The sequence below is a fragment of the Larus michahellis genome, chromosome 3 (assembly GCF_964199755.1).
Source record: "Larus michahellis chromosome 3, bLarMic1.1, whole genome shotgun sequence".
Classification (NCBI taxonomy): domain Eukaryota; kingdom Metazoa; phylum Chordata; class Aves; order Charadriiformes; family Laridae; genus Larus; species Larus michahellis.
In genome coordinates this window covers 92032851-92055676 of record NC_133898.1, presented here as the reverse complement: position 1 = coordinate 92055676, position 22826 = coordinate 92032851, and the positions used below count along the sequence as shown (strand labels likewise).

Sequence of the window (22826 nt, the reverse complement as noted above, 5' to 3'; positions counted from 1 at the left end):
AGGGTTATGATAAGCTGACTTACTAAAATTAGTCTTGCTTTACAGATTGATGGTGCTGGACTTGCAACCTGCATTGAACTGTGTGTGAAAGCGTTGCGCTTGGAATCCAGTGAAAATACAGATGTCAAGATATCAATTTGCAAGACTATCTCCTGCTTGCTTCCAGATGATTTGGAGGTTAAACGTGCTTGTCAGCTGAGTGAATTTCTTCTTGAACCCACTGTGGATGCATATTATGCTGTTGAAATGCTATATAATCAGCCTGACCAGAAGTATGATGAAGAGAATCTTCCAATACCAAATTCTTTGCGCTGTGAGCTCTTACTTGTACTGAAAACTCAGTGGCCTTTTGATCCAGAGTTCTGGGACTGGAAAACTCTCAAGCGTCAGTGTCTGGCACTTATGGGAGAGGAGGCATCCATCGTGTCATCAATAGATGAACTCAATGATAGTGAAGTTTATGAGAAGGTTGAGGGTTGCCAAGAAGAGACTAAAGAAACTTCTGTGAATGGGCTTGCTGGCACTTTTGATGAAGCTACAAGCCTCCTTAAGGGTATCAGAGATGAAAAGCAGAAAAAGAGAGAAATTAAAAAACTCAGAGAGAGGGGGTTCATATCAGCAAGATTTAGGAACTGGCAAGCTTATATGCAGTATTGTGTGTTATGTGACAAAGAATTCCTAGGTCATAGAATAGTTAGGCATGCACAAAAACATTATAAAGACGGAATTTACAGTTGCCCTATTTGTGCCCAGAATTTTAATTCTAAAGAAAACTTTGTTCCCCATGTAACTTTGCATGTTAAAAATTCCAGCAAAGAGAGACTGGCTGCTATGAAACCACTGAGAAGACTGGGAAGACCTCCTAAAATAGCAACTGCTAATGAGAATCAGAAAACTGATTCTGTATCCAAACAGGAGCAGCGACCCATTAAGAAGAACAGTCTCTATTCAACAGACTTCATTGTGTTTAATGATAACGATGGCTCAGATGATGAAAATGATGACAAAGATAAACCTTACATACCAGAGATAGTGCCAGTTCAAAAGCCACTCCCTGTTAATGAATTCACCTGCCCTGTAACATTTTGCAAAAAAGGCTTTAAATATTTTAAAAACCTAATAGCACACGCAAAGGGGCATAAAGATAATGAAGAAGCTAAACGTTTTCTTGAAATGCAAAGCAAAAAAGTGATTTGCCAGTACTGTAGACGACATTTCGTAAGTGTTACTCACCTGAATGATCATTTACAAATGCACTGTGGCAGCAAGCCTTATATCTGCATACAGATGAAATGTAAGGCTGGTTTTAACAGTTACGCTGAGCTGTTGACGCACAGGAAGGAGCATCAAGTCTTCAGAGCAAAGTGTATGTTTCCTAAATGTGGCAGAGTGTTTTCTGAAGCCTATTTACTCTACGATCACGAAGCACAACACTATAATACCTATACCTGCAAAGTCACAGGCTGCGGAAAGGTATACCGTTCTCAGAGTGAACTGGAAAAGCATGTTGAGGATCACAACAAGCAGCCTGAAGAAGAGCAACAGCCTGAAAGCCAGCCTGATCAGCCTGATCTTAGTCAGCCTTCTAAAGCGAATGAAACTACTGATGGAGTTGCTGTTAAAGAGGAATTGACATCTCCTCCGGCTGACAACCAGAGTAGTTTTACTGAAGGAGAAAATGTTGTGTGGAATCAAATCAAAGCAGAACCAGTAAGGAATGAAAGTGTAAACGCGTCAGCGACTGTACTGCAGCAAAGCGATTCCTTGCCTACTGCTGGTTCGGAGCAGTCTCCTACGGCTTCAGTGAAGACAGAGGTGGCAATTCCAGCAAGCAGCATTAAGATGGCTGCTGTTAACCAGAAGATCCGAGATAACTTTGTAAAAAGGGGTAAATTGGCTGCTTCTGCCAGTAAAGTAGATACCACTAAACCTGGAGCCCAGCAGTTGTGCTCATCAGTTGACTCTTGTCTTACAGTTTTCCAAGAAAGAAAGGAAGAAGACTGTCTCAGTCAGACTCAGAATATTCAAAATATTTCTGTGACCTCAGACACACTAAAACCGGAAGCCCTTGAATCAAAAAGCTTAGAAAGACAAGTGAGCATTGTAAATCCATTCAGCGTGCAGAATCAGGCAGGATATCGAAACAGTGTACCCATTTCCAAACTTGAAATTGAAGACAGTATTAAGGCTGCAGCTAATCTATATAACCTGCCTTTAAAAACTTTAGAAAGTATTACGTTTATTCCTTCGCAGCCTAACATAAATAGCCCTTTAGTTTCAGCTGTGCCACCAGCAGCGCCAATTCAGAAATTTAATTGTCAGGTTGAGGGGTGTACTCGAACGTACAACTCGTCACAGAGCATTGGCAAACATATGAAGGCAGCGCACCCTGACCAATATGCCGCTTTTAAAATGCAGCGTAAAAATAAGAAGCCACGAAAATCCACCAACCTGCAAAATGTGCCGAACGATGGGAAGATTGTATATCTTATGCCGTCGCAAGTGGGCAGTCCCACCAGTGGTGCTGCTTTTACTACACAGAACAAACCTAATTTGAATCCCACCTGTTCCAGTCAAGTACAACATGTCTCAAGTCCACTTTTCCCAACCCACCTAGAAAATTTGGCCAATCCTATGTTGCCTATAGTGGAAAGTGTCATAAATCCAAGTTTGTCTACTCGTATTAAAAGTGAGCCTGAGAGTGTTTTATGTTCACAAATGGAAAATCTGTCAGGTGCAACTTTACCTTCCCAGTTGGACGATCTGGCAAAAACAGTTATGCCTCTGAATATTGATGGTGGTTCAGATCCTTTTCTTCCTTTGCCTGCAGAAAATGGTCCAATGTCTCTCTTTCCTTCGTCAGCGGAGAATCCTCCAAATTCAGTCTTCTCACAACTGGAAAATAACACAAATAACTTTTCGTCACAACTTGAAGGAAACACTAGTTCTGCTTTCCCAAAAGAGGAAACTGTTGATCAAATATTTCCCTCACGATTGAGTAATGAAAATAACTTCAATGAAACTGGTTCTCAACATCCACCTTCAGAAAAGGTGAAAAAAGATCGTGGCAGGGGCCCAAATGGGAAAGAAAGGAAGCCAAAGCATAACAAGCGGGCAAAGTGGCCAGCAATAATTAGGGATGGCAAATTTATCTGTAGCAGGTGTTTCAGAGTTTTCACTAATCCTAGATCACTTGGTGGTCACTTATCTAAGAGGTCTTATTGTAAGCCTCTTGAAGGATCAGAAATTTCTCCAGAAGCTCTGCAGGCTAATGGACAGTCTTTGCTTGCCAGTATGATTCTTTCCTCAAATTCATTAAACTTGCAGCAACCCCAGGAGTCTGCCTTCAATCCAGAGACATGTTTTAAAGATCCATCTTTCCTCCAGTTACTTGCAGCTGAAAATCGTTCCACAGCTTTACTGCAGACTGTGTTTCCACGAGTCAACGTGACTAACTTTAATACCGGTGGGAATGAGGAAGGAAATCAAATAATAAAACAAGCCTTGGAGACTGCAGGCATCCCGAGTACCTTTGATAACACGGAAGTACTTCCACATGTAGTTACAACAAGTTGCATCACTGGTACGACTCAGATAAATGCAACTGTTCTTCCCAACTCAACCGCGTCGCCTCTGCTGCAGCCTGTCTGCAACCCCAGTACCCTGCTAACAGACCAAAACAGGACCCCCAATGCCAAAATTCCTCCGATAAATGAATGCAAGAGTTTGCCTGTTTTTGCGACAGAGGACTTAATGCTAAAGACTATTGAAAATGGCTTATGTCCCAGCTCGTTTTCTAACACTGTTGCAGCAGCGCAAAACTTTGCAGGGAACAGTTCGCGAGTTTCAGTTATAAGTAGTCCCAAGAATTCAGGATCAAGCAACTTGAATAAAAAGGGAACCAGTGCTTCAAAGAGGAAGAGAAAAGCAACTACACCTTTGCTTGCGCCCAATACGTCACAGAAAGTAGAATTAAATAATACAACGATGGGACTTCTAACCAAAAGCACTGACGGAAAAGTGCAAATACAGGGCGAAGGTTTTCAGTCCAACTTGCTGGCAAATTGTGGCTCTCAAGCAGCGGTGGAAAATCTCACACAGAAACTCAATAACGTTGACAATCAGTTATTCATGGCCAGCATCAAAGAGAACTTCAAAACAAATCTCGAGGCTCATACGTTACCCCCTTTAACAGTAAAAACTGAAAATGGGGATTCCCAAATGATGGCTGTAAATTCCTGTGTGCAAGCAAATTCGCAGGAACAGATTTCGGAAGACAATGTTATGCAGAACTTTGAAAAAACCCTGGAAATAATTAAAACTGCTATGAATTCACAAATACTTGAGGTGAAAACTGAAATTCAAGACACCATTGCTGCTTCAGAACAGAATTCGCAAGTAAATAATGCACAGGCTTCTTCAGGAAATGGTGCACATAGTGTAAAACTACCCACTCCTGCACAGTTTGCCGTGCACGCGGGGAATGTCACCACTGCAAAGAGTAGCTCTGCTCAGTCTGAGACATCTCAAAAGGACGATACTCAAATATTGGAAATTTTGGAGCGCTTGCAAAAACTGAAACTAGAAGATGATTCACCCATTCAGGTCTCTGAGACTGTTTCCCAGTGTCCTCCAGCAGACGTGCTAGCACCAGCAGTTCCTGTTGTATCGACTGAAAATAAACCCCTCATCCAGATATCTCCAGAGGCAAGTAACATTCAGTTTAGTGATAAAGTAAATAAACCGTTTGTATGTCAGGATCCAGGGTGCAATTATAGTGCTATGACAAAAGATGCATTATTTAAACACTATGGCAAGGTTCATCAGTACAGTGCAGAAATGATACTAGAAATTAAGAAACATCAACTGAAGTATGCTCCGTTCAAATGTGTTGTAGCTACCTGTCCAAAAACATTCACAAGAAACTCTAATCTCCGAGCACACTGTCAGCTTGTACATCATTTTACGACAGAGGAGATGGTAAAGTTAAAAATTAAAAGGCCTTATGGCAGAAGATCTCAAAATGAAACTGTAAACACAGCCCCACGACCTGTTGAAATAAAAACTTTGCAGACACTAATAATAGAAAACAAAACTGCAGCTCCATTGGTCAAAGAAGCTGAGATAAAGGAAGCTGTAGAGCCTGTAAAAGTCTCGGAAAAACTTCTGCCAGAAAATAATATTCCTGAAAGACTGGAAAAACCTCCCCAAGTGGTTTCTGTTCCACTGGAGCAGCATAATGCAGAGACTATTGGTAGTACACAGGCACAACCCAAAGTACGCAAGGTTAGGAGGTACAGGAAGGAAAAAGAGGAGAGAAAACGTCGGAAGCCCGTAACAAAGTCTCTGGAGTTTCCCACTAGATACAGCCCTTATAGACCATACCGGTGCGTCCATCAAGGCTGCTTTGCGGCTTTTACAATACAACAAAACCTAATCCTTCATTACCAAGCTGTGCACAAATCAGACCTCCCTGCTTTCTCTGTCGAAGTGGAGGAGGAGATTGAGCCAGGCAAAGAGGAACGCGATGAGGTGGAAACCAAACCCACCGTCAGAGAGTTCAGGTGTGAGGTGAGTGACTGCTCTCGCATCTTCCAGGAAGTTACCAGCTTGATACAACATTATATGAAGCTTCATGACATGACCCCAGAGCAAATTGGAAGTATGAAATCGGCTCCAGAGACAGGAAGGTTTTCTTGTGATCAGTCTCAGTGTAAGACTTCGTTTACAGCATATCTTAACTATGTTGTACATCTTGAGGCAGATCACGGTATAAAGATAAAGCCAAACAAAGTAGAAGATGACGGCGTATTCAAATGTGACTGTGAAGGCTGTGACCGTATTTATGCTACTAGGTCTAACCTCTTAAGGCATATTTTTAACAAACATAATGACAAGCATAAAGATCATCTAATAAGACCCAGGAGACTGACACCAGGTCAGGAAAACATTTCAAGCAAAGCAAATCAGGAGAAACCGTTGAAGTCCAAACAGAGAGGACTGAAAAACAGATCGGGAAAAGAAGGTAACAGGCTGTCAGTGAAAACAAAACGGAAGAAAAATGTGAACTTGGAAAACAAAAACTCAAAAGGAATACAAGTTCAAGAAAATAAGGCTTATTCACTGAAACGTGGCAAGCACGTGTATTCAATAAAGGCTAGAAATGATGCCTTATCGGAGTGTACGAGCAGGTTCATAACTCAGTATCCATGTATGATAAAGGGATGCTCCTCAGTAGTTACAAGTGAAAGTAACATAATAAGGCATTATAAATGTCATAAGCTGTCCAAAGCATTTACTTCCCAACACAGAAATCTTCTTATTGTATCTAAAAAGCACTCTGTCTCAGAAGTAAAGGAAGCCTCTTGTGAGCAAGAGGAGACTGATAAAAAAAGCGATGTGAAAGAGCCTGAACCGATTTTGATAGTGAGCAATAATGATTCAAGCACATCTATGTTACCGCAAAAGGAAACTGAAAAAGGTGAGAAGGATGAAGTGGACGAACTGACAGAACTATTCATTACTAAACTGATTAACGAGGATTGTTCAAGTGCTGAAAATCAAGCAAAAATATCTTCCAGTGTAAATGGTGACTTGCAGGAGACCAGCTCCTGCCCTTCAGAAAAGCAAAAATCCAACAACTTAAAAAGAGCAAACAAAGAAAAAAATGTATCTCAGAATAAGAGGAGGAGAACCGAAAAAACTGAGGAAGTACTGCCCATTGACGTGAGTAGCGTGCACAGGGAGGAAGAGACCGCTGTCGCCATTCAAACGGCCGAAGAGCAGCCCGCAGCTTTCGACTGGAGCTCGTTTAAGCCGATGGGTTTTGAAGTGTCATTCCTCAAGTTCCTCGAAGAGTCCGCTGTGAAGCAAAAGAAAAGCACCGAAAGAGACTACCACAGCAGCGGAACCAAAAAAGGGTCCCATTCGAACTCACGAAAATCCAACGAGAAGACCTCCGTAGCAAGTAATACTGTCACTTGGTCATGTTCTGAAACTGAAACCCTTGTACCGTTTGCCAACCCCTCACGGCTTCCCTGTGGTGATAACGTGAAGATCGTTTTAGACAAGACTTTTAAAGACTGTGCCGAGCGTGTGTTGAAGCAACTTCAGGAAATGAAACCTGTTGTCAGTTTGACAAAGCTCGAAGGACGTTGGGAGGATAATCCAGAGGTTACAGCTGCAAAAGTTGTTGTTACGCGTCCCGAGGAAGGGGAGTCAAAATACTGAAAACCTAATGTGTTTAACCATAACCTGTAATAAAATTTATTCTGAATAGGAAGCCATCAAGCATGCTGGTGACTGTGGAGCTCTTTTATTTTGAAGTGATTTAATCTAGCAAAAAACATGACATGAGTCATGTAAATTTCTTATTTGTTTTTATCCCTATGGGACTTGAAGAACAGAGTAATTGCTTCAGCTTTGTAAATACTTGATCAAAACCTCAACTTTCTATCCGATTGTCCTTTCCATGAACTAAATCTTTGTGAGTTGTCTGTGATTGGTATCTTTCACCAGGTCACTGCTCATGTATAACAGTCCTCTTTATTTGTAGATACATTTTTTTGTATATATTTATTATTGTAAATCATTTGCTGCCACCAGCAGTCTGTAAGTCTAAACTATTAAATGACACATTTATATTCGGAATTTTAATTTGTAACTAAGTGAGCAAGTTTTTAAAACTGTCCTCTAGTCATTTTAAATTAAGAACTTTTGAACTAAAACTAGCTAGGTCTGCCATATCCAGTTTATTTTGCATAAAGCATTTATTTACAGGAGAGGAGCTGGATAAGATCACATTTCATAGGTTAAACGTACTGACACGCTCTCATTTTTGTAAATTTTAACATCCAGTATCTATGGATGGTATTCATATGTAGTTAACTCATAAATATAATAGTTTTCTTATAGCTACATTTTTCATTGCTTTTAATTGGATACAAAGCATTTATGATTCCATAATAAAAATGGAAATGTGAATAAAAATAGTTTGCTACATTGGAGATTTAAAACAATATTTGGTATTAAAGAATCCGTTGTGAATGTGATAGAAAATTAGTAGTGTGGAGCAGTGTATATATTTGAGGTGGTGATTTGTGAAGTAGCCCAGTATTGCCTTAAATAAAATCACATTTCATTTCTTGTTTTATACATGTGATCTTATAAAGGTTATTTTTGTTTCTGTAACTTAGATTGGTGTATAGTTTAATTTTTGTTAAAAAAACAAAACAAAAAAACTTCAGAAACCGTTTTTGTAAATAGTGGGTTTATAAAACAGATTGTTTATTTTGATAATACCAGTTTGGTATCTATCTATAAAAATACGTGAGTCCTTATGCCATACCATTAAAAACTGAATAAACAAGGCACTTTCTGAAAGGGAAGTGAGATTGTGATCTTGCAGATAAACTCGGTGGTTGTGCTCTATTGATGGCATGGGCTCCCTCCGCTCTCTTCTGCCTCTTGCTGACTGTACCTGGCAGCGCTCTGGCCACCTCTCTCTTGTCCACACTGGAAGGAGCCTCAGAAGCGGTGCCGCTCCTCGCGCCCGGGATTGGAGCAATGTCTCTCTATGCTGCTAACCGAAACGACAGGTATCCAGTTTGTTGAGTAACCAAAAGCGTGAATGCGTTGGTGGGAGCTGTCAGTACCCAGGAATCTTCAGTGTCGGTGTTCATGCGTGATTATTCTTAACTCGGATGGGACAAGCCAGCTGGGTTGTGCGGTACCAAAAATTTTTCTTGGATGATTCTCATTACTGGATGTGACCTACCTTCAGTAATATAAAATAGTCTTTATCTTGGGAGAGATTGGCTTGATTTTTTTTTCCCTATAAACTTGTCTTGCCATGTAAAGCTTTGCATTAAATGCTACACTTGATTGCTCTTAAGCTATTCACCTGGAATCTTTGACAGTTTACTTGAATATCGATGCAGAGGGCACGTTCCTACAACCAAATGAAGTGACTTCTTGTGAGAGTGAGCATTGTGTATGAAAATGCGGAAAGGCAACAGCATTTCAACTCGGGCATAGCCCTTGGTTTGCTATCTGGTGCTAAATTGCATACCTTCTCGGAAAGCCTGTGCTTCCATTTGAACGGAGCCCTTCCGCTCCTCTCGCTTTCGATCCCTCCCGCGTGACTCAACTGATAATTTTGCCAAGTTAGTAAATCAAAGGTGCGGTCTGAGAATGATAAAACCAAACCAAATCCTTGCATTTTAACTCTATGAGAGATCGTTATAATCATTTCAAGTGCGTTATGCCACGTTCTACCTACCAGAGGCTGCGTGGTCTCCCTGGATGGGAGTTGCTGTTGCATGCCAGCCGCAGTGATTGTAGAGGGGATCTTCTGCAGGGGAGAAGAGGGCAGAGAACCTCCTCTGGAGAGGATCCGCAAAGCTCGCCTGAAGTTTCTTGTTTTCAGATGTACCTAACCACTGCAGTCGCTGTCAACAGACCTCGTAACTGTTTAATTTTTAGAAGAATTTTGTGTAGTGTAAGTTAAATAGTTTCAACTTTGACATTCCCAATGGTAGATACTGCATCATTTGCAGTTTTTAAACTGAGAATAGCATACAACTATTTAGCTACACAGTGCTATACTAGATGCTATTTTAAAAAAAAAAAAAAAAGGAAAAAAACCCACAATGTAATAAATAGCCAGGAAACAACTTATGGTTTGGATCTGAATGTAGGGTCTGAATTTCTGAGAATGAAATTTTTAATATGGTCTCGTTCTTAGACAAATTAATCCAATTAAAGTGGGTGCTGTACCATTACAGTCAGTGCCCTCCATGGCAACCCCCTTTTAGGTGGGTACTGACAGCCTGTCCAACAGGTAATCTAGTGCATTTTGGGTTTTTTTTCCTTTTTGAAAAAAAAAGTATTTTAAACTTAAAGTGGGGGACCGAAGGCAGGGTCTGATTTAAGGTGTCACGGACTGCAGAGGGCACTGTGGTTTGGTAAAGCCACCTACAAAAGTTCCTGAGGAGATAAATTTGGCATTTGCATTTAGGTGGTTTACCTTGAGTGATGTGTAAAGCCTCCTGCCACAGCTGCGGCAGCGTGCCTGAACTGAGAGCTCTTCCAGAGCCTGGAGCCGTATCCCTGCCCTTGGGGCTGCCGGGCGGGATGGGGCTCCAGGGTGGCTGAGCCCAGCTCGCTCCCTCTCTGTCTTCTCCCCTCTCTCTTTCTCCTTCCTCCTCTGTGTCTCTGTCTTCCAGACGTGTCACCTGTGAACCGTGGTCTATTTGAGCAAAGATGCTTTCTTTTAAACCCTTTGTCACCATCGGGAACATGCTGGCTAAGCCAGCAGTTGTTGCTTATGGGGAAACAGTGAAATCAAGGAGTCTGGATGCAGAGTACAGACTGTCTTGCGATTGAAAGACACCTTTAAACCGGCAGTCAGCCTCTCTTGTAGTTAACTATGTTTGCAAAGAAATCTTGTGTTGTCTGAGCCCGAATTCAGTGTAAATAAGAGCAGTGGGTTTGTCCTCATGTGTTTTGGGGTGGTCGTTCTCAGCAGGATGGGGAGTCCCGCTGTGGGTGTTGGAGAGTGAGGGAGCGATGCTTGTAAAAGTAACATTGAAAACAGTCATTGGTTGAGGTGAGGAAAAGCTGTATCCTTGCAATTAGTTTCTGTGCCAAGGAATGAGTTGGCTGGAGCTCCCACCTGCGTGGGCAGGGACACACTACCCGGAGGTTTGGGCCCCCGGGCTAGAGGAGCTCCTGCTTGTGTCCTGCTTACTCCGGGATGGAGCCTCGGTACAGGGAAGATGGTCCTGTTGAAGGGGTGGGAAACGGGGCCAGGGGCGCTGGAGGTGGGAGCTAAGGGAAGAAAACTGTCAGCACATAGGGAAAAAATTTGTTCTGTGACTTCTTTTTCAAAGCTCATCTGTCACAAGGCAAGGAGATTGCTTGGGTTTTAAAGAAAATGAGGATGTATGTATGACTTGGAGCTTTTAATGTTTGCAGAGATGTTTTGAAATAGGAATGAGGTAAATATTTTTGTACGAACGTGCACGGAATGATCGTGTCATTTCTCCGTTACACTATGGGCTCAGATTGGCTTCCTACCAACTGCTGTGTGCTTGAGGAGACTGTACTTGTACACTGTAAAAAGAAAAAAAAAAACATTGCACTTGAAATTTTTTTGTCTCTTTGAGTGACTTGGAAGTTGATTACACGAAAAAGCCCTTAAACCTTTAGTTTAGGGACCGAGCCCACACACTCATTTGAACCAAAAATGTAAGAGCAAATGACTTCAGGGATGGATGGATGAGTGAAATTTAAACTGGAGCACAAAGGAGTATAAAGGCTGGGAAAGGGGAGTGGAAGGGAAGGAGCCAGTAAAAGACCAAATGCTGGCCAAGAGCAGGGGTTCAGAAAGTACATGAGTTTGTTTCTGTTCTCTCAGGTTAAGTACAATCTGACAGAGCTGCCGTGTGTGATGCTCGTTTCCTTCTCATTAGTGGCTCTGTCAAACACTAATTTTGCAGCACGTGATGTAAAAGCCAGTTGGCGGTTTGCTACGAGCGAGTCGGGGGTTACACAGGGTTGGTCCGTAATAATTTTTCAGAATATTTCTCATGTAAGGTACTGGCTTTGTCAAAACTGAAGTATCCTCCAAGACTTGAAACCTTGTTGATTTTGGAGTTTGTTTATCACTTCATGGCTGTTGAAGATAGAATTAGAAATAAAACCTTGAATATACATTCCAAAGAATTAAAGTTCTTGTTTCACAGGAAAATTTTTGGTCTAAGCGGGAAGCTCTGACCAGCTACAGAGTTTTAGGGGATGCTCTAAAACCCTTCAAGTCCTGACTTAATATACTTTTTTATTAAAGAGCAGCTAATGCAAAAATTAATCAGAAACCTGTGTTGGCTAAACTGTGTTTGCTTCTCTTCATTTTCTCTCAAATAAACATTGCTTTAAAAAAAAAACCCAACAAATAAATACTTTTTCATTAATGTGCTGTCTTAAAATCTGTCCTCAATAATTAAAAACCAGTCATCTTGGAAGCATTTTTTTTATTTTGATAGCGTTGCCTTCGTCGTAAAAAATGATGTGTTAGGGTACAAAAGGGCCAAGATAATTTGGGGGTTTGTTCTTAATTACTCACACTGTGGCAGTCACCGTTACTGATGGCTGACGGACAGTGGCTTTGCTTCCTGCGCTCCTTGCTGGGTTTTGTCCAGTAGCTGCAAAAGAGTTTCTAACTGCATTTCTGTCATGAGCCGCGTCCTGTGTACGGAGAGATTTAACAGAAAATATTCCGGATTCTGCAAAGCCTCGATTAGACACGCTCATTCGGCATCACTCGAGATGTAAAACTTTAACTGGCCACAAGCTGGCAAGCTAGTGTTTGAGGGGCTGCTGTTGCTCTTAAGTTCAGCAGCAGCAAATGGATCTCCACCTTTTTTAAAAGTAGGTTTATTTTAGCAAAAAAAAAAAAAGCTTGAAAATCACACTCAAAAGCATATAGATGATTAGTTAGTTCTTAAAGTTAATTATGTTACTGCTACCCCAGTACTCATAAAAGTAATGTTTTGTAACCAAAGCTGGTTTTTGTTTGAGTGAAAAAGTTAACGTGCTTTTTGCTACTGTTTCCTCCTCTTTATCCTGGCACAGACAATAAAATTGATTCAACATTCAGGCAGCAATAATAGTTAACATGTGTTTGCTGCGGTTTCCTCCTCTTAATCCTGGCATGAACAATAAAATCAGTTCAATATTAAGGCAGCTCCGCTTATTGCAGGTGGTGTTTTTCTGTAAAGGGCGTATTTTGATCAGGCTCAGTACTGATGTGTCTGAAGGAAGGTCTTTCATCCCAGCAAAGGAAGGAGAACGCCACCCTGAAATAAGTCTATTAGGCTTTTTATTTCTGTTGTCTCGGAAGCCTAGGTTCAACAGAAGACACGTCTCAGATAATTTCTGTCCCCTTCCTGTTAGCCCAGGCAACACACATAACAAAGAGAGGAGGTGCGTGGCGTTTAAGAGAGAGTCTGAAATTTGTGGGGAGGGAATAGATCATTCTTTTTATTACTACTGGAAGGTTTTCTTGTTTTTGGATTTCACATGTTCTTCTATGGCAGAGAAATCTACTGAAGGAGTAGCAGTATTTTCAGCCTTACTAAAGGGAGCAGATTCCAGGCTACTGAATACTAGGCGTGCTGGCTACTGTTTTGCCATGTTGTGTAGTCTGCATTTCTCTACTCACATCCCAGGGAACTGGGAATCATCTTTTTCCTTAAATGACACAGTCATGGAGCAGAAGAAATGACTCGGGAGCTGTTCAGTGCATGTGACCAGGAGTTAACTCTGTGCTCTGGTATATGCTGCCTCCACAAGTTTAAGCAAATACCATTTCTTACAGGATGTGTTCTGATGATAAATACCCTAAAAACTGTAAAGGGCTCAAATAGTTCCAGAAGAAGATGCTCCACAAATAGCTAAATAACCAGGTCTGTCTTTATCACCACGGGCTATCACCATAGATCACCATGTGTGTCTACATCTTCTTATTTTTTTCCTTTTTTTGAGATGTTTTACAGCAGTCCAGTGCAATGGGTTTCTGACTATCCAGCTCACTTCACGACACCAGCAGCCACTGTATGCCAGCGCTTTCCGATCACCATTTCAACGGTTATCAGATCCACCCACCTGGCAAAGGCTGTACGTCCCCATACTGCTCAGCACTTTAATCAATCCCAAGCTGTTCCAGCTCTGCATATAAAAAGCCTCTTTTTGCTTGTACCCAAGCAATTCTGTGTAATAATCAAAACACAATTGCTTAAGCGATTGTTTCAGCATGATTTATCATAAGCATCGGTGTTTATATTAAAACTTCGTGGAATTTTCAGACTCCTACACCTCTTGTTTCAACGTGAAAAGATCTAGACGATTCTATGTGTGACATACATAACGTGACTGAATTTATCCACTCAACTGAGGGGGAATTAATAGAGAAAAAGCATTTCCTGCATAACTATCCTTTCAGTTCTGATTGGAAAAGCAATTTGTCAAATACAGCTTGTGGAACAGGAAGGTGGTCTCCAGCCATCTTTCAAGTCAACGGGGAACTTTCTTCACGTTTGTCTTGTATATTCAGAGGCAAAGACAAGGTGCTGTTGTGGAACCGTCCAGCAGCTTCTGGTGTGTCGTGACCGACGATTTCTGATTTGTGGCAATCCCTTTTTAAGCCTTGATGTTTCTTGACATAACTCTTCAGATAACATTTTATGGAGTATTTGAAAACGAGGTAACTCAATTCACTTAGATTTAATACGATGCACAGGCCTGAAGTTGCCACCAGAAAATAGAGGAAAATCATCTTCTCTGTGGGTTTGGAAATATAGCAGTCTACGGTATTGGGACATGGTCTTATGTCACATTTCACAAGACGTGGTACTTTGAATCCATTGTACAATTTATAAAACAGAAAAAGAAAAACTATTTCAAATCCTGTTTTTAAAACAAGGCTGATAAGGTAAGTGCACAGCAATCCGCCATCTATCTCTCCCAGACTTCTATAAAGTTTCCGGTTGTGGTGTTTCTCTCTGTTCTCTCGGTAAGCAACATGAAAAACAACCAAGAGTGAAGGGGTGGAGACCATGATTAATTGCAAAGCCCAAAGCCTGATGTGGGAGACAGGGAAAAAATGGTCAAAGCAGACGTTTTCACAACCAGGCTGCTTGACGTTGCATTCAAATTCATCAAGTTCATATTTCCAGATGTTTTCTGCGACTGCAATGTAAACCAGTAAGCGGAATATGAACACAACTGCTACCCAGATTCTTCCAATTCCCGTTGAATATTTATTCACTCCACTCAGCAGATCACGTAGGAATCCCCAGCTCATTTTTCTCCTCAAGGAAAGAAGGAAATCCTGTATCAAAGAAACACAAGATCAGACAGATGCTTCCTCTTGGGTGAAGAAAAATGAGACATTCATTCAAGGTGAAATACAGCCGGTAGCTGAAGCAATTTAAATTTATTAAGCGTTTAAAAAGGAAAACAACAACAAACTGCTTTAAGTTCTGATAATTTGTACCTGCTGAGGCTATTACACAAAATTTATTTGCTGTTAAAATAGATTCTGTCATTTAGACTGAAGGCTAATCGTTCCGTTAAACTGTCCTCTGCAAAGAAATGTACCTGTTCTTCCCGAGGGTCTCCTGAGCGTCAGGTAGAGCTTTCTCTGGCAAGTTCAGGCACTCTACCACTGAGGTGCACTCAATTTAGCCTTGTCAGTTATGCAAATATGAAGCACAGTCAAATCGGATTTCACTTTCAAATTTATGCATAGGAGCCATGTGTCCCATAATAAGTTGACTACCAAAATGCAAATTATTTTCTTTTTTACTGTGGTCTAACTTCTCGGTAAACTTGCACAAGCAAATCCCACTGCCGCTGCCGTAGCTGCAGTTAGTACTGACGTATGGGCAAGTTCATCAACTGGCAAGTTTGAGTATGAGTTGTAATCGGGCCACAGCATGACAAAGCTCAGCACAGAGGGAAAGCTCAGTACTTCTTTTCCTGTCCCTTGGTTCCGCAGCCCGTCATGACCTCTGCCTATGGCCAGACTTCTGCTGGAAAACAAGGTTATGTGCCTATTTGGATATTCCTACATTGCTACCATCAGAGCTGGTGAGCTGGTGACTTACTGAGGGACAGCTGCAGAAATGAATGTATTGCTGATTTATTCTGGGAAGGACGTTGAAAAAAGATGTTCTCACGAAGAATGGTTACCAAGCTACTCCTTTACGCTGGCTGCAGGTAAAAATAAATAACAGGGGGATGTCAGTTGGCTTATATTCTATCAGACATATGCTTTTAGATATGTTTGGCAGGGTAGTGACTTTGTCATTAAAGAGCTATTTCTGTCCTCCATGTCTGCAATTAAGAGCTCAAGCAGAAGTTTAAATCAAGCTCTTCGAGACATCAGCACTAGGGCTTTAACGCTTTCTAGATAAGTAACACACAGTCAATACACCAGTCTCAAAGGAGCTGAATAGCAAAGCACGAAGATACTACTATGTAATAAAGCACAGGCAAGGAAACAAAACATTCACATGAGCAAGCGTGAATATTAACATGTATGAATACATCTTGTGGATGAGCTGTCCTCTGGAGATTTGAAGGAAAACCTCAAAAGGCCTTTCCTAGGATTTTCAGATGTGCACAAGCACTGTCGAAGGAAAGACAGAATTTTGTTATTCTGTGGAAAACAAGTACAGCTGTGAGTGGGCTTTTGCTAATGGCCATAAGAACCACACCATCCCTTTCTCATGTAAAAAGCCTAATGTCATCTATCAATCCATGACTGGAATTACAACAGTTCTGAGACTCCAGCTCAGTTATACCTTCTTTTGTCAATCCCACATTGAGGAGAAGGATGTGAAGGGGAAAAGAAAGTCCTGCCCAAGGAAAATGGGGATCAAGGATTCGACTAAAATCTCCAGCAGATGCTGAGCAATGGGCAAATTCTAGCCAGCTAGAATATCAGATGGATGAAATTCCTGCAAAGCTGTTTTGAATGACAGCAACACATTCCAGTATCTAGAGGCCTGGCAGTGAGGCAGCAGGGATTTCACAGAATTAAAGATGGTTCTTGGTCTATGTGCTCTGTTGATGAGAAAATGAAATTTATCAAAGGTCTGCGGGGCAGATAATCTGGCCAGTGGTGCAACCAGAAGTCTGCAGAGCTTTGGTTATATTTTTCCACTTGCAGCCTTTATGTGATGTTGAGAAATGGTTGTATAGGGCAACCTTCAGCAGCAAGCCTAAAGTGCCACAGACCCTGTTTTGTGGCATTGTTTGGGTTGTAACCGGCACAGCTCCTCTGTTCAAAGGAGCTGCAAATATGCCTTTAAAAGGTTATGTTTGCTTTATGCACCACTGTTGCTATAGGAGGTTGTGGATGTTAACTGATGCTTTTGTATCCTTTGAAAATACAATTAGTTCACTGAGGCATTGCAAAGAACATATGGAACGGAAAAAATAAAATGGACTTCAAAGATAAGGAGTTACTCAACAGGTGAATGAGAGAAAATTTACTTTATGGGACAGCACAGGCACAGACTGATGAGAGGTTAAGTTAGCTGAGGCTAGAGAAAACAAAGGCAGTTTACGGGCTGTACAAAATTCAGGGCAAGGTGAGGGTTCAGACAACAACAAAAAAGAGACATCTTCAAGTAATCACACAATTGAGCAGTAGGAAAAAGATGACAGTGGTATGAGGTTTTGTAACACTTCTAAAAGTGGCAATACCTGTGGAAGCAGATGCCAAGAGTTGTGTCAGGGCATAACGCTTTAGCAAAATTGTATTCTAACTAATGTAAGGACAAGAGAGAAAGAATGTGATCCAAAGTCTTGTGGCCAAAGAGAGGTTTCAACCATAGCATTCAGAGGAGGTTCATTTTGTGCAGAATGAATCAAAGGGAGTCAAGAAGGGAAGCTGGCTAAAGAAATTGAGTAGCTTGTGGAAAACAGAGGTGACATCAGTTTGCATGAAGGTAATGTCCAATGTTGAGCCTAACAATGAAATGAGTCAAAGGTTTAAAAAAGCAACAAAAGGGTCAAAGGGGTATCTATTTGGTGCTCTGGACATAAAGACCACAAAAAGACTTAGCCTCTATTGGAAATGACAAAGGAGGCACTAAAGAGTCTTAAACAGCAAAAGAAAGATTATTTGCTCCAAGTGCTCAAGGAAAAGTTGAACGTACCAAGAAGTGAAGAGCAGGGATTTGCCGTTAGATTTACTTCAAACTCCTGCTCCAGACACATACACATACACACACCCCAACTTGGAGAAAAGACGAAGATTAGAGATACGCTGATTTATTGTACTCATTTCTAGCTGAAGTGATAGGGATGAGCATGAAAGCAAGTGCCTGAGCTTCTTCTACCTCCAGTCAGGAAATGGAGCAGGTAATCTCTCTTCCTCCTCACATACATCATTTATTCCCTAGATGTGACGTAAACACCTCCCACACCAACACACACACGCTTTGTCCTGCTCACTGGAGACACAACTGACCAGAAGAGCCTCCACACCCCCTGTTTCCCTCAGACGTATCAGGGAGTTGGTTTCCCCCCTTCAGGCTGCACAGGTACTCTGCTGAGCAAACAGAGCAACCTGAATGCACCATTAACTTCTGAGTGTGCTGAATGTAATTTATTGAGTAAAGTGTTTGAATAATGCTATTGTTGTTGAACATATTCAGCAAATAATCATTTCTGTCATTCAATGAGGTCTACAGAAGGTTGGCTAATGTGCGCTGAGTAATGCATCTGTTGAAAAGCATAGTGCTCAGAGAATTAGTTCACCTGGATTTCAATCAGCTCTGCTAATTTAATTACTTTAAAAGCAGAAAAGGTATTTTTGTGCAGAGGGAAAATGGGGGAAAAAAGTAAGAAAATGCAAGAACAAACTGACTAAGCAGAGAGGGAGTGGGGAAAGCATCCGAAGTGTTAGGGGCACAAAGAGGGCAGGCAGTCCGGCAAGCAGGCAAATTGCAGGAAGAAGGCGCAGTATTATGGGAAAAGGAGATGGAACGCTGAGAAGTAACTGAACAAACACAAGCCTGGGAACATTGGATCTATAAATTCTGTACAAGCAAGCTGAATTATCCTCACAGGCTGAGAGATGGAAAACCACCTTCTTTTTCTGATATAAACATTGCTAATGGGAGTATTCTGCTGCACCTGCAACTAACCCTTTTTTTTTTTTGACAGGAAGAAAGAGAACTGTAAATAGTGGCAAAAATGATAAAGCAGAGAGCAGAAGTAGAGAATCACAACGGAGGATATAGGATCATAAAAAAGCAGAGCTGGTAATAATCTTGAGAGTTCATCCTCTCCATTATTTTGCAATTTAATCAAAACATCATTGCGGCACCTTTTTTTTAAAACACCAAGGATCATCTCAGTGTCATGAGGAAAAGAAATAAGAAGCATTGGCACAATGGTTTCCATCAATGACTAAACAAATAACTTCAGATGTTCAATTAGTAACTGCATTTTCCTCTCTTTTTCTTTGTTTGCTGATATAAGGAAGTACGCATCCGTTTTATGGTTGCTGAGTCTTTGTGTTTGTTTCATGGACTACCCACTGCTTCCTTACTCACTACCAGAGGTGTAAGGTTCACAGGCTGAGAAACACTGATTTGCTTCATTCTCTGGCCCTAAGAAGGTTTCCTTGTGCTTCCTGACAGATGTTTGTTCAGTCTACTCTTAAACTGATGAAAGCTCCACTAGCCCCTCACCGCAGTGCATCTATTCCAGTGCTCCGCTACAGAAAAGGGAGCAGGAAACCTCCAGGGAACACCAAGGTACAGTATAAAAAGTCACCCTACTAAGCTGCATGTGCACTATCTATTCAAACTGTTGCACATCTGTGATAGGAGCTGAAAAACTATTGTTAGAAGTCACTAACCTGGCAATGCCTTTTTTTCTTGTTCAACAGTGAGAGTGCCAATGTAAGGCAATTTCCAGGTCCTTACGAAAGAGCCAATGAAAGAAAACAGAGAGGTTATAAAAATTAACCTTGCCTTGTTCAGACAACCTGTCTCTTACCATAAAATGAATAAAGCTGCAACATTAACATAGTATCGATACTCATCGCTTTTTAAGGCTTTTCAGAAACAAGTCAGGTAAGGCTTGGCAACCCAAGAGTGAACACAGCCCTCCTGGTCCATGTGCTGCCCAAGTTGTTCACTTCTGCCACAACTGCTGCTAGCAGTAGCGCAGCAGAATCCGTGGTTCTCCAGCTGACTGAGCTAAAGGCTTCCCACATACCTTATCCTTCCGATGCGTCCAGTGAAAGTGGAGGCCCCTGTGTGGCAGATGTAAACATACTGGCAATAGCTTGCTCTTCTCTCACAGATCATTGAAAAGTAATCTATAGACGTTTTACACTGAAATTCATTGGTATAAATTCTTCATTAATGTGTAATAAGAAACGGAGTCCTCTCCTCTAAACATCAGCAACCCAGACAGAGAAAACACGTGCTGTGGAGGAGATGTCCACCAGAGAGGGGAGGTGGTTTACCCAGCATCACCTAGCACATCAGAGGCAGAGCTAAGAAAAAAGGCATGGTCTCTCACAGCCCAGGCCCTTGCTTTCGTCTTCCTTAGCTTACTGATTCTAACCTCTCACTATCTCATGCCTATTATTAACTATTATTAACTCCTCAGAGCAAGAAATTAACCCTTTGGTACATTGGGAGATAAGCCTCGGGGTACTGTGATATTAAAAATAGAATTCCACAAACAATTAAATAGTGCTTAAAGTATAAATGTGGTATGTGAAAACATCAGCCTAGGTACTTATTGCCAACTGACTACAGGAAGGAAAAGAAAAGACTAGATGGAAGAGGACTCAGCTGATCATTTAGCACCAGGCTGGAGCTGTTTTGTTTGGTTTTTACACCTGATTTTCGCATAGGCTTCTGCAGTGGCTTGGGACAAATCTCCTTCTTCTCTGAGCTTCAGGACCTTAGCTGCCCAGCATTCACTTCTCTGAAAATATCACTTCTAAACTACATCTTCAGTAGGTTTCATATCCTTAAGCACATTTGGCATTCCTTTTTATAGCCAGTGGTGGCAAAATCCCGTCTTGTTTTGTATTTAGGGAAACCGCAGACACCACTTAATAACCCAGCAGCTGCCGAGTGTGATGTTTTGCCAGCTGCTAATTGCTGTGGTCTCTTCTCCGTAGCAATGAATGGGATTTGAAAGAAGGCAGACACAGTTCACTGTTTTCTTTGTTACTTTGGTAAACTGTGTAATTAAAAAAAAAAATAAACTCAGAAGTAGACAAAATGACTTAATTTTCTTTTTTTGAAGTTGTGATGTCTATATTTCACCTATACAACTACTGCTGCATTCCTTATCACCTTTGTGACAAATAGATAACCCATCTCTCCCATGCTCTCCCACTGTAAACAAAAACTCCCTCTGCAGCAAATGATCTTCAACATTAATAAGCATTACTGCTCCATTCAGGCTACTGTTGTAACGCATTGATCAACTCATAAAAAAAATGAGTTGACAAAGTCAAAAGGTTTCCACTTGAAAAAGTGACCGACAATGGCCACATCACAGTTTGTAACGCCTTAGTAGTTATAAAGTTCTGCAATAGTGCAATGAAAAGAGGATTCTATCTGTGGTTTATGGTGGCTGATGGGACACTTTCACAAGGCTATTATCGAGCCTGTTTGACATTAGAAAAATAACTTCTCATACAGTAAAACTGAATTTTATAACAAGAAACTCTAACTTACCTGCGTCTCAGTGAATGATCGCAGCTGGACCCCAGCTTCCCAGTGGCATTAACAATCAACGATTCATTCCGAGAAAGGGAGTTACTGCTTTAAGCCTTGAAAATGGAAACTGTTTGTCTCCTAGGAAATATAAACGAAACAAGTGAAACCTGATCATCTCTCCTGGCACACTGTTCAAACCAGAACCATAACGTGTCTTGTATCATCAGAAAGATACAAGGAAACTACATCACTGTCTAAAGTCACAGGCTTTATCTCCATCTTTCAAGCGCTCATCGGCATCAGCTCTAATGCTGCACACTTTATGCTTTCACATTAGCGATGGCACCCCTGAAGGCACACATGCTTGGGCGTCCAAAGCAGTGGGCAACGATCAGTGACCCTCTATGAGAAACATGTAGCCTGTGCACTTGCCAGCCAAGAAGTCACTTGACTACATGAGTCTTGCATGAACACACACTGAAGACTCCCTGCAAAGAGCGTGCCTTCCATATGCCATTCCTCCAGGAATGTCCTGGAGGATGTGGCTAGCTCCCCATTTCAGATGCTGCTTCATTACTAACTTTTGCCTCACCCAACTTATGCTCTCTCTTCGATACTAACATCACTGCAATATCAAAACAGCAAGAAAGGCCTTCATGAAATACTTCTTGACTTTCAGCACCCCTTTATGGTATGGCTTCTACATTTTTTAAAAAACCTTGTCCATGTGAAAAACCTGAAACCTCTGTATGGAATTACAGCAACCTTCTGAAATCATACTGCTGACCTAAGAGCCTTGACTCCCACCCTGTTTGCTCTTTGACATTTTACGTCAGATCTGTATTGTGGGTTCTCTTGGGCAAGTAAATTGTCTGCTAAAGACAAACATTTGGCACAGATTACTCCTAGCAGTACATTACACAAATGTTCAGGTCTTTTATTAAAATTCTAAATTACAGTGGTTTTCCCAAGTAACTGAAGCCTGGTTTTTTGTTATGAAAATGTATTTTGGTTTCTGTACATGCTTATCGATTCCCATATTGGTCTAGGCAGCCGAGCCGCTCCCACCAGAAAGCCCATATGTTTTTAATAACTAAGCAATATAATATGTGTTTATGTCCTGCCTTTTGCATCTTATTAAGCATCAATGTTTTGTTGGTCATTTTTACCTGGGATATGGCTATACTGCTGAGAAATATTGCCAAAAAAAAGCAGAAGGACTGAACCCCTTGCCTCTTAAATGTATTAAATTTATTCACAGTATAATTTATTTAGCTTAAACTTACTGTGACTTTTATCTGGGAATTATATGTGAAAGTTCAGTAGCTTTACGGAGAGGAGGGTATCACGTAGCTTAACACATGTGCCTGAATCAGGACCTTATTACTGCCCCCAGAGAAGCTGATGCCTCCAGAGGGAAACTGAAGGTGCCAGAGCTTGGAACTGGACCTCAGGGAATGCAGATCCTCCCAACTAAAGACAACTGTATACTAAAAGACAACCATAAAGTGCAGAAAATCTGGAGAGCTCCAGATTACGGAGTGTTTGAGTCCC

At 41.3% G+C, this 22826-nt stretch overlaps 2 protein-coding genes across 5 annotated transcripts in view; one reads left to right on the top strand and one right to left on the bottom strand.

Moving 5' to 3' along the window:
* ZNF292 (zinc finger protein 292) overlaps positions 1–8370 on the top strand; it is a 54064-nt gene extending 45694 nt beyond the window's left edge. For all 3 annotated transcript variants that reach the window (XM_074581205.1, XM_074581207.1, XM_074581206.1), the window contains one exon: positions 46–8370. In XM_074581205.1, coding sequence (XP_074437306.1) covers positions 46–7230 — 7185 coding nt within the window. In that variant the 3' untranslated portion in view covers positions 7231–8370. The remainder of the gene's footprint in view (positions 1–45) is intronic.
* GJB7 (gap junction protein beta 7) lies at positions 8337–14863 on the bottom strand. Of its 2 annotated transcripts, XM_074581208.1 has the most exons (2): positions 14170–14863; positions 8337–8473 (listed from the first exon to the last, which is right to left on the bottom strand). In XM_074581208.1, exons 1-2 carry the CDS (start codon positions 14861–14863, stop codon positions 8337–8339), a joined length of 831 nt encoding a protein of 276 aa, XP_074437309.1. The 2 variants fall into 2 exon arrangements, with proteins under 2 accessions (XP_074437309.1, XP_074437310.1); XM_074581209.1 differs by lacking the exon at positions 8337–8473 and having other exon boundaries at positions 14069–14863.
* Positions 14864–22826: the final 7963 nt, after the last annotated feature.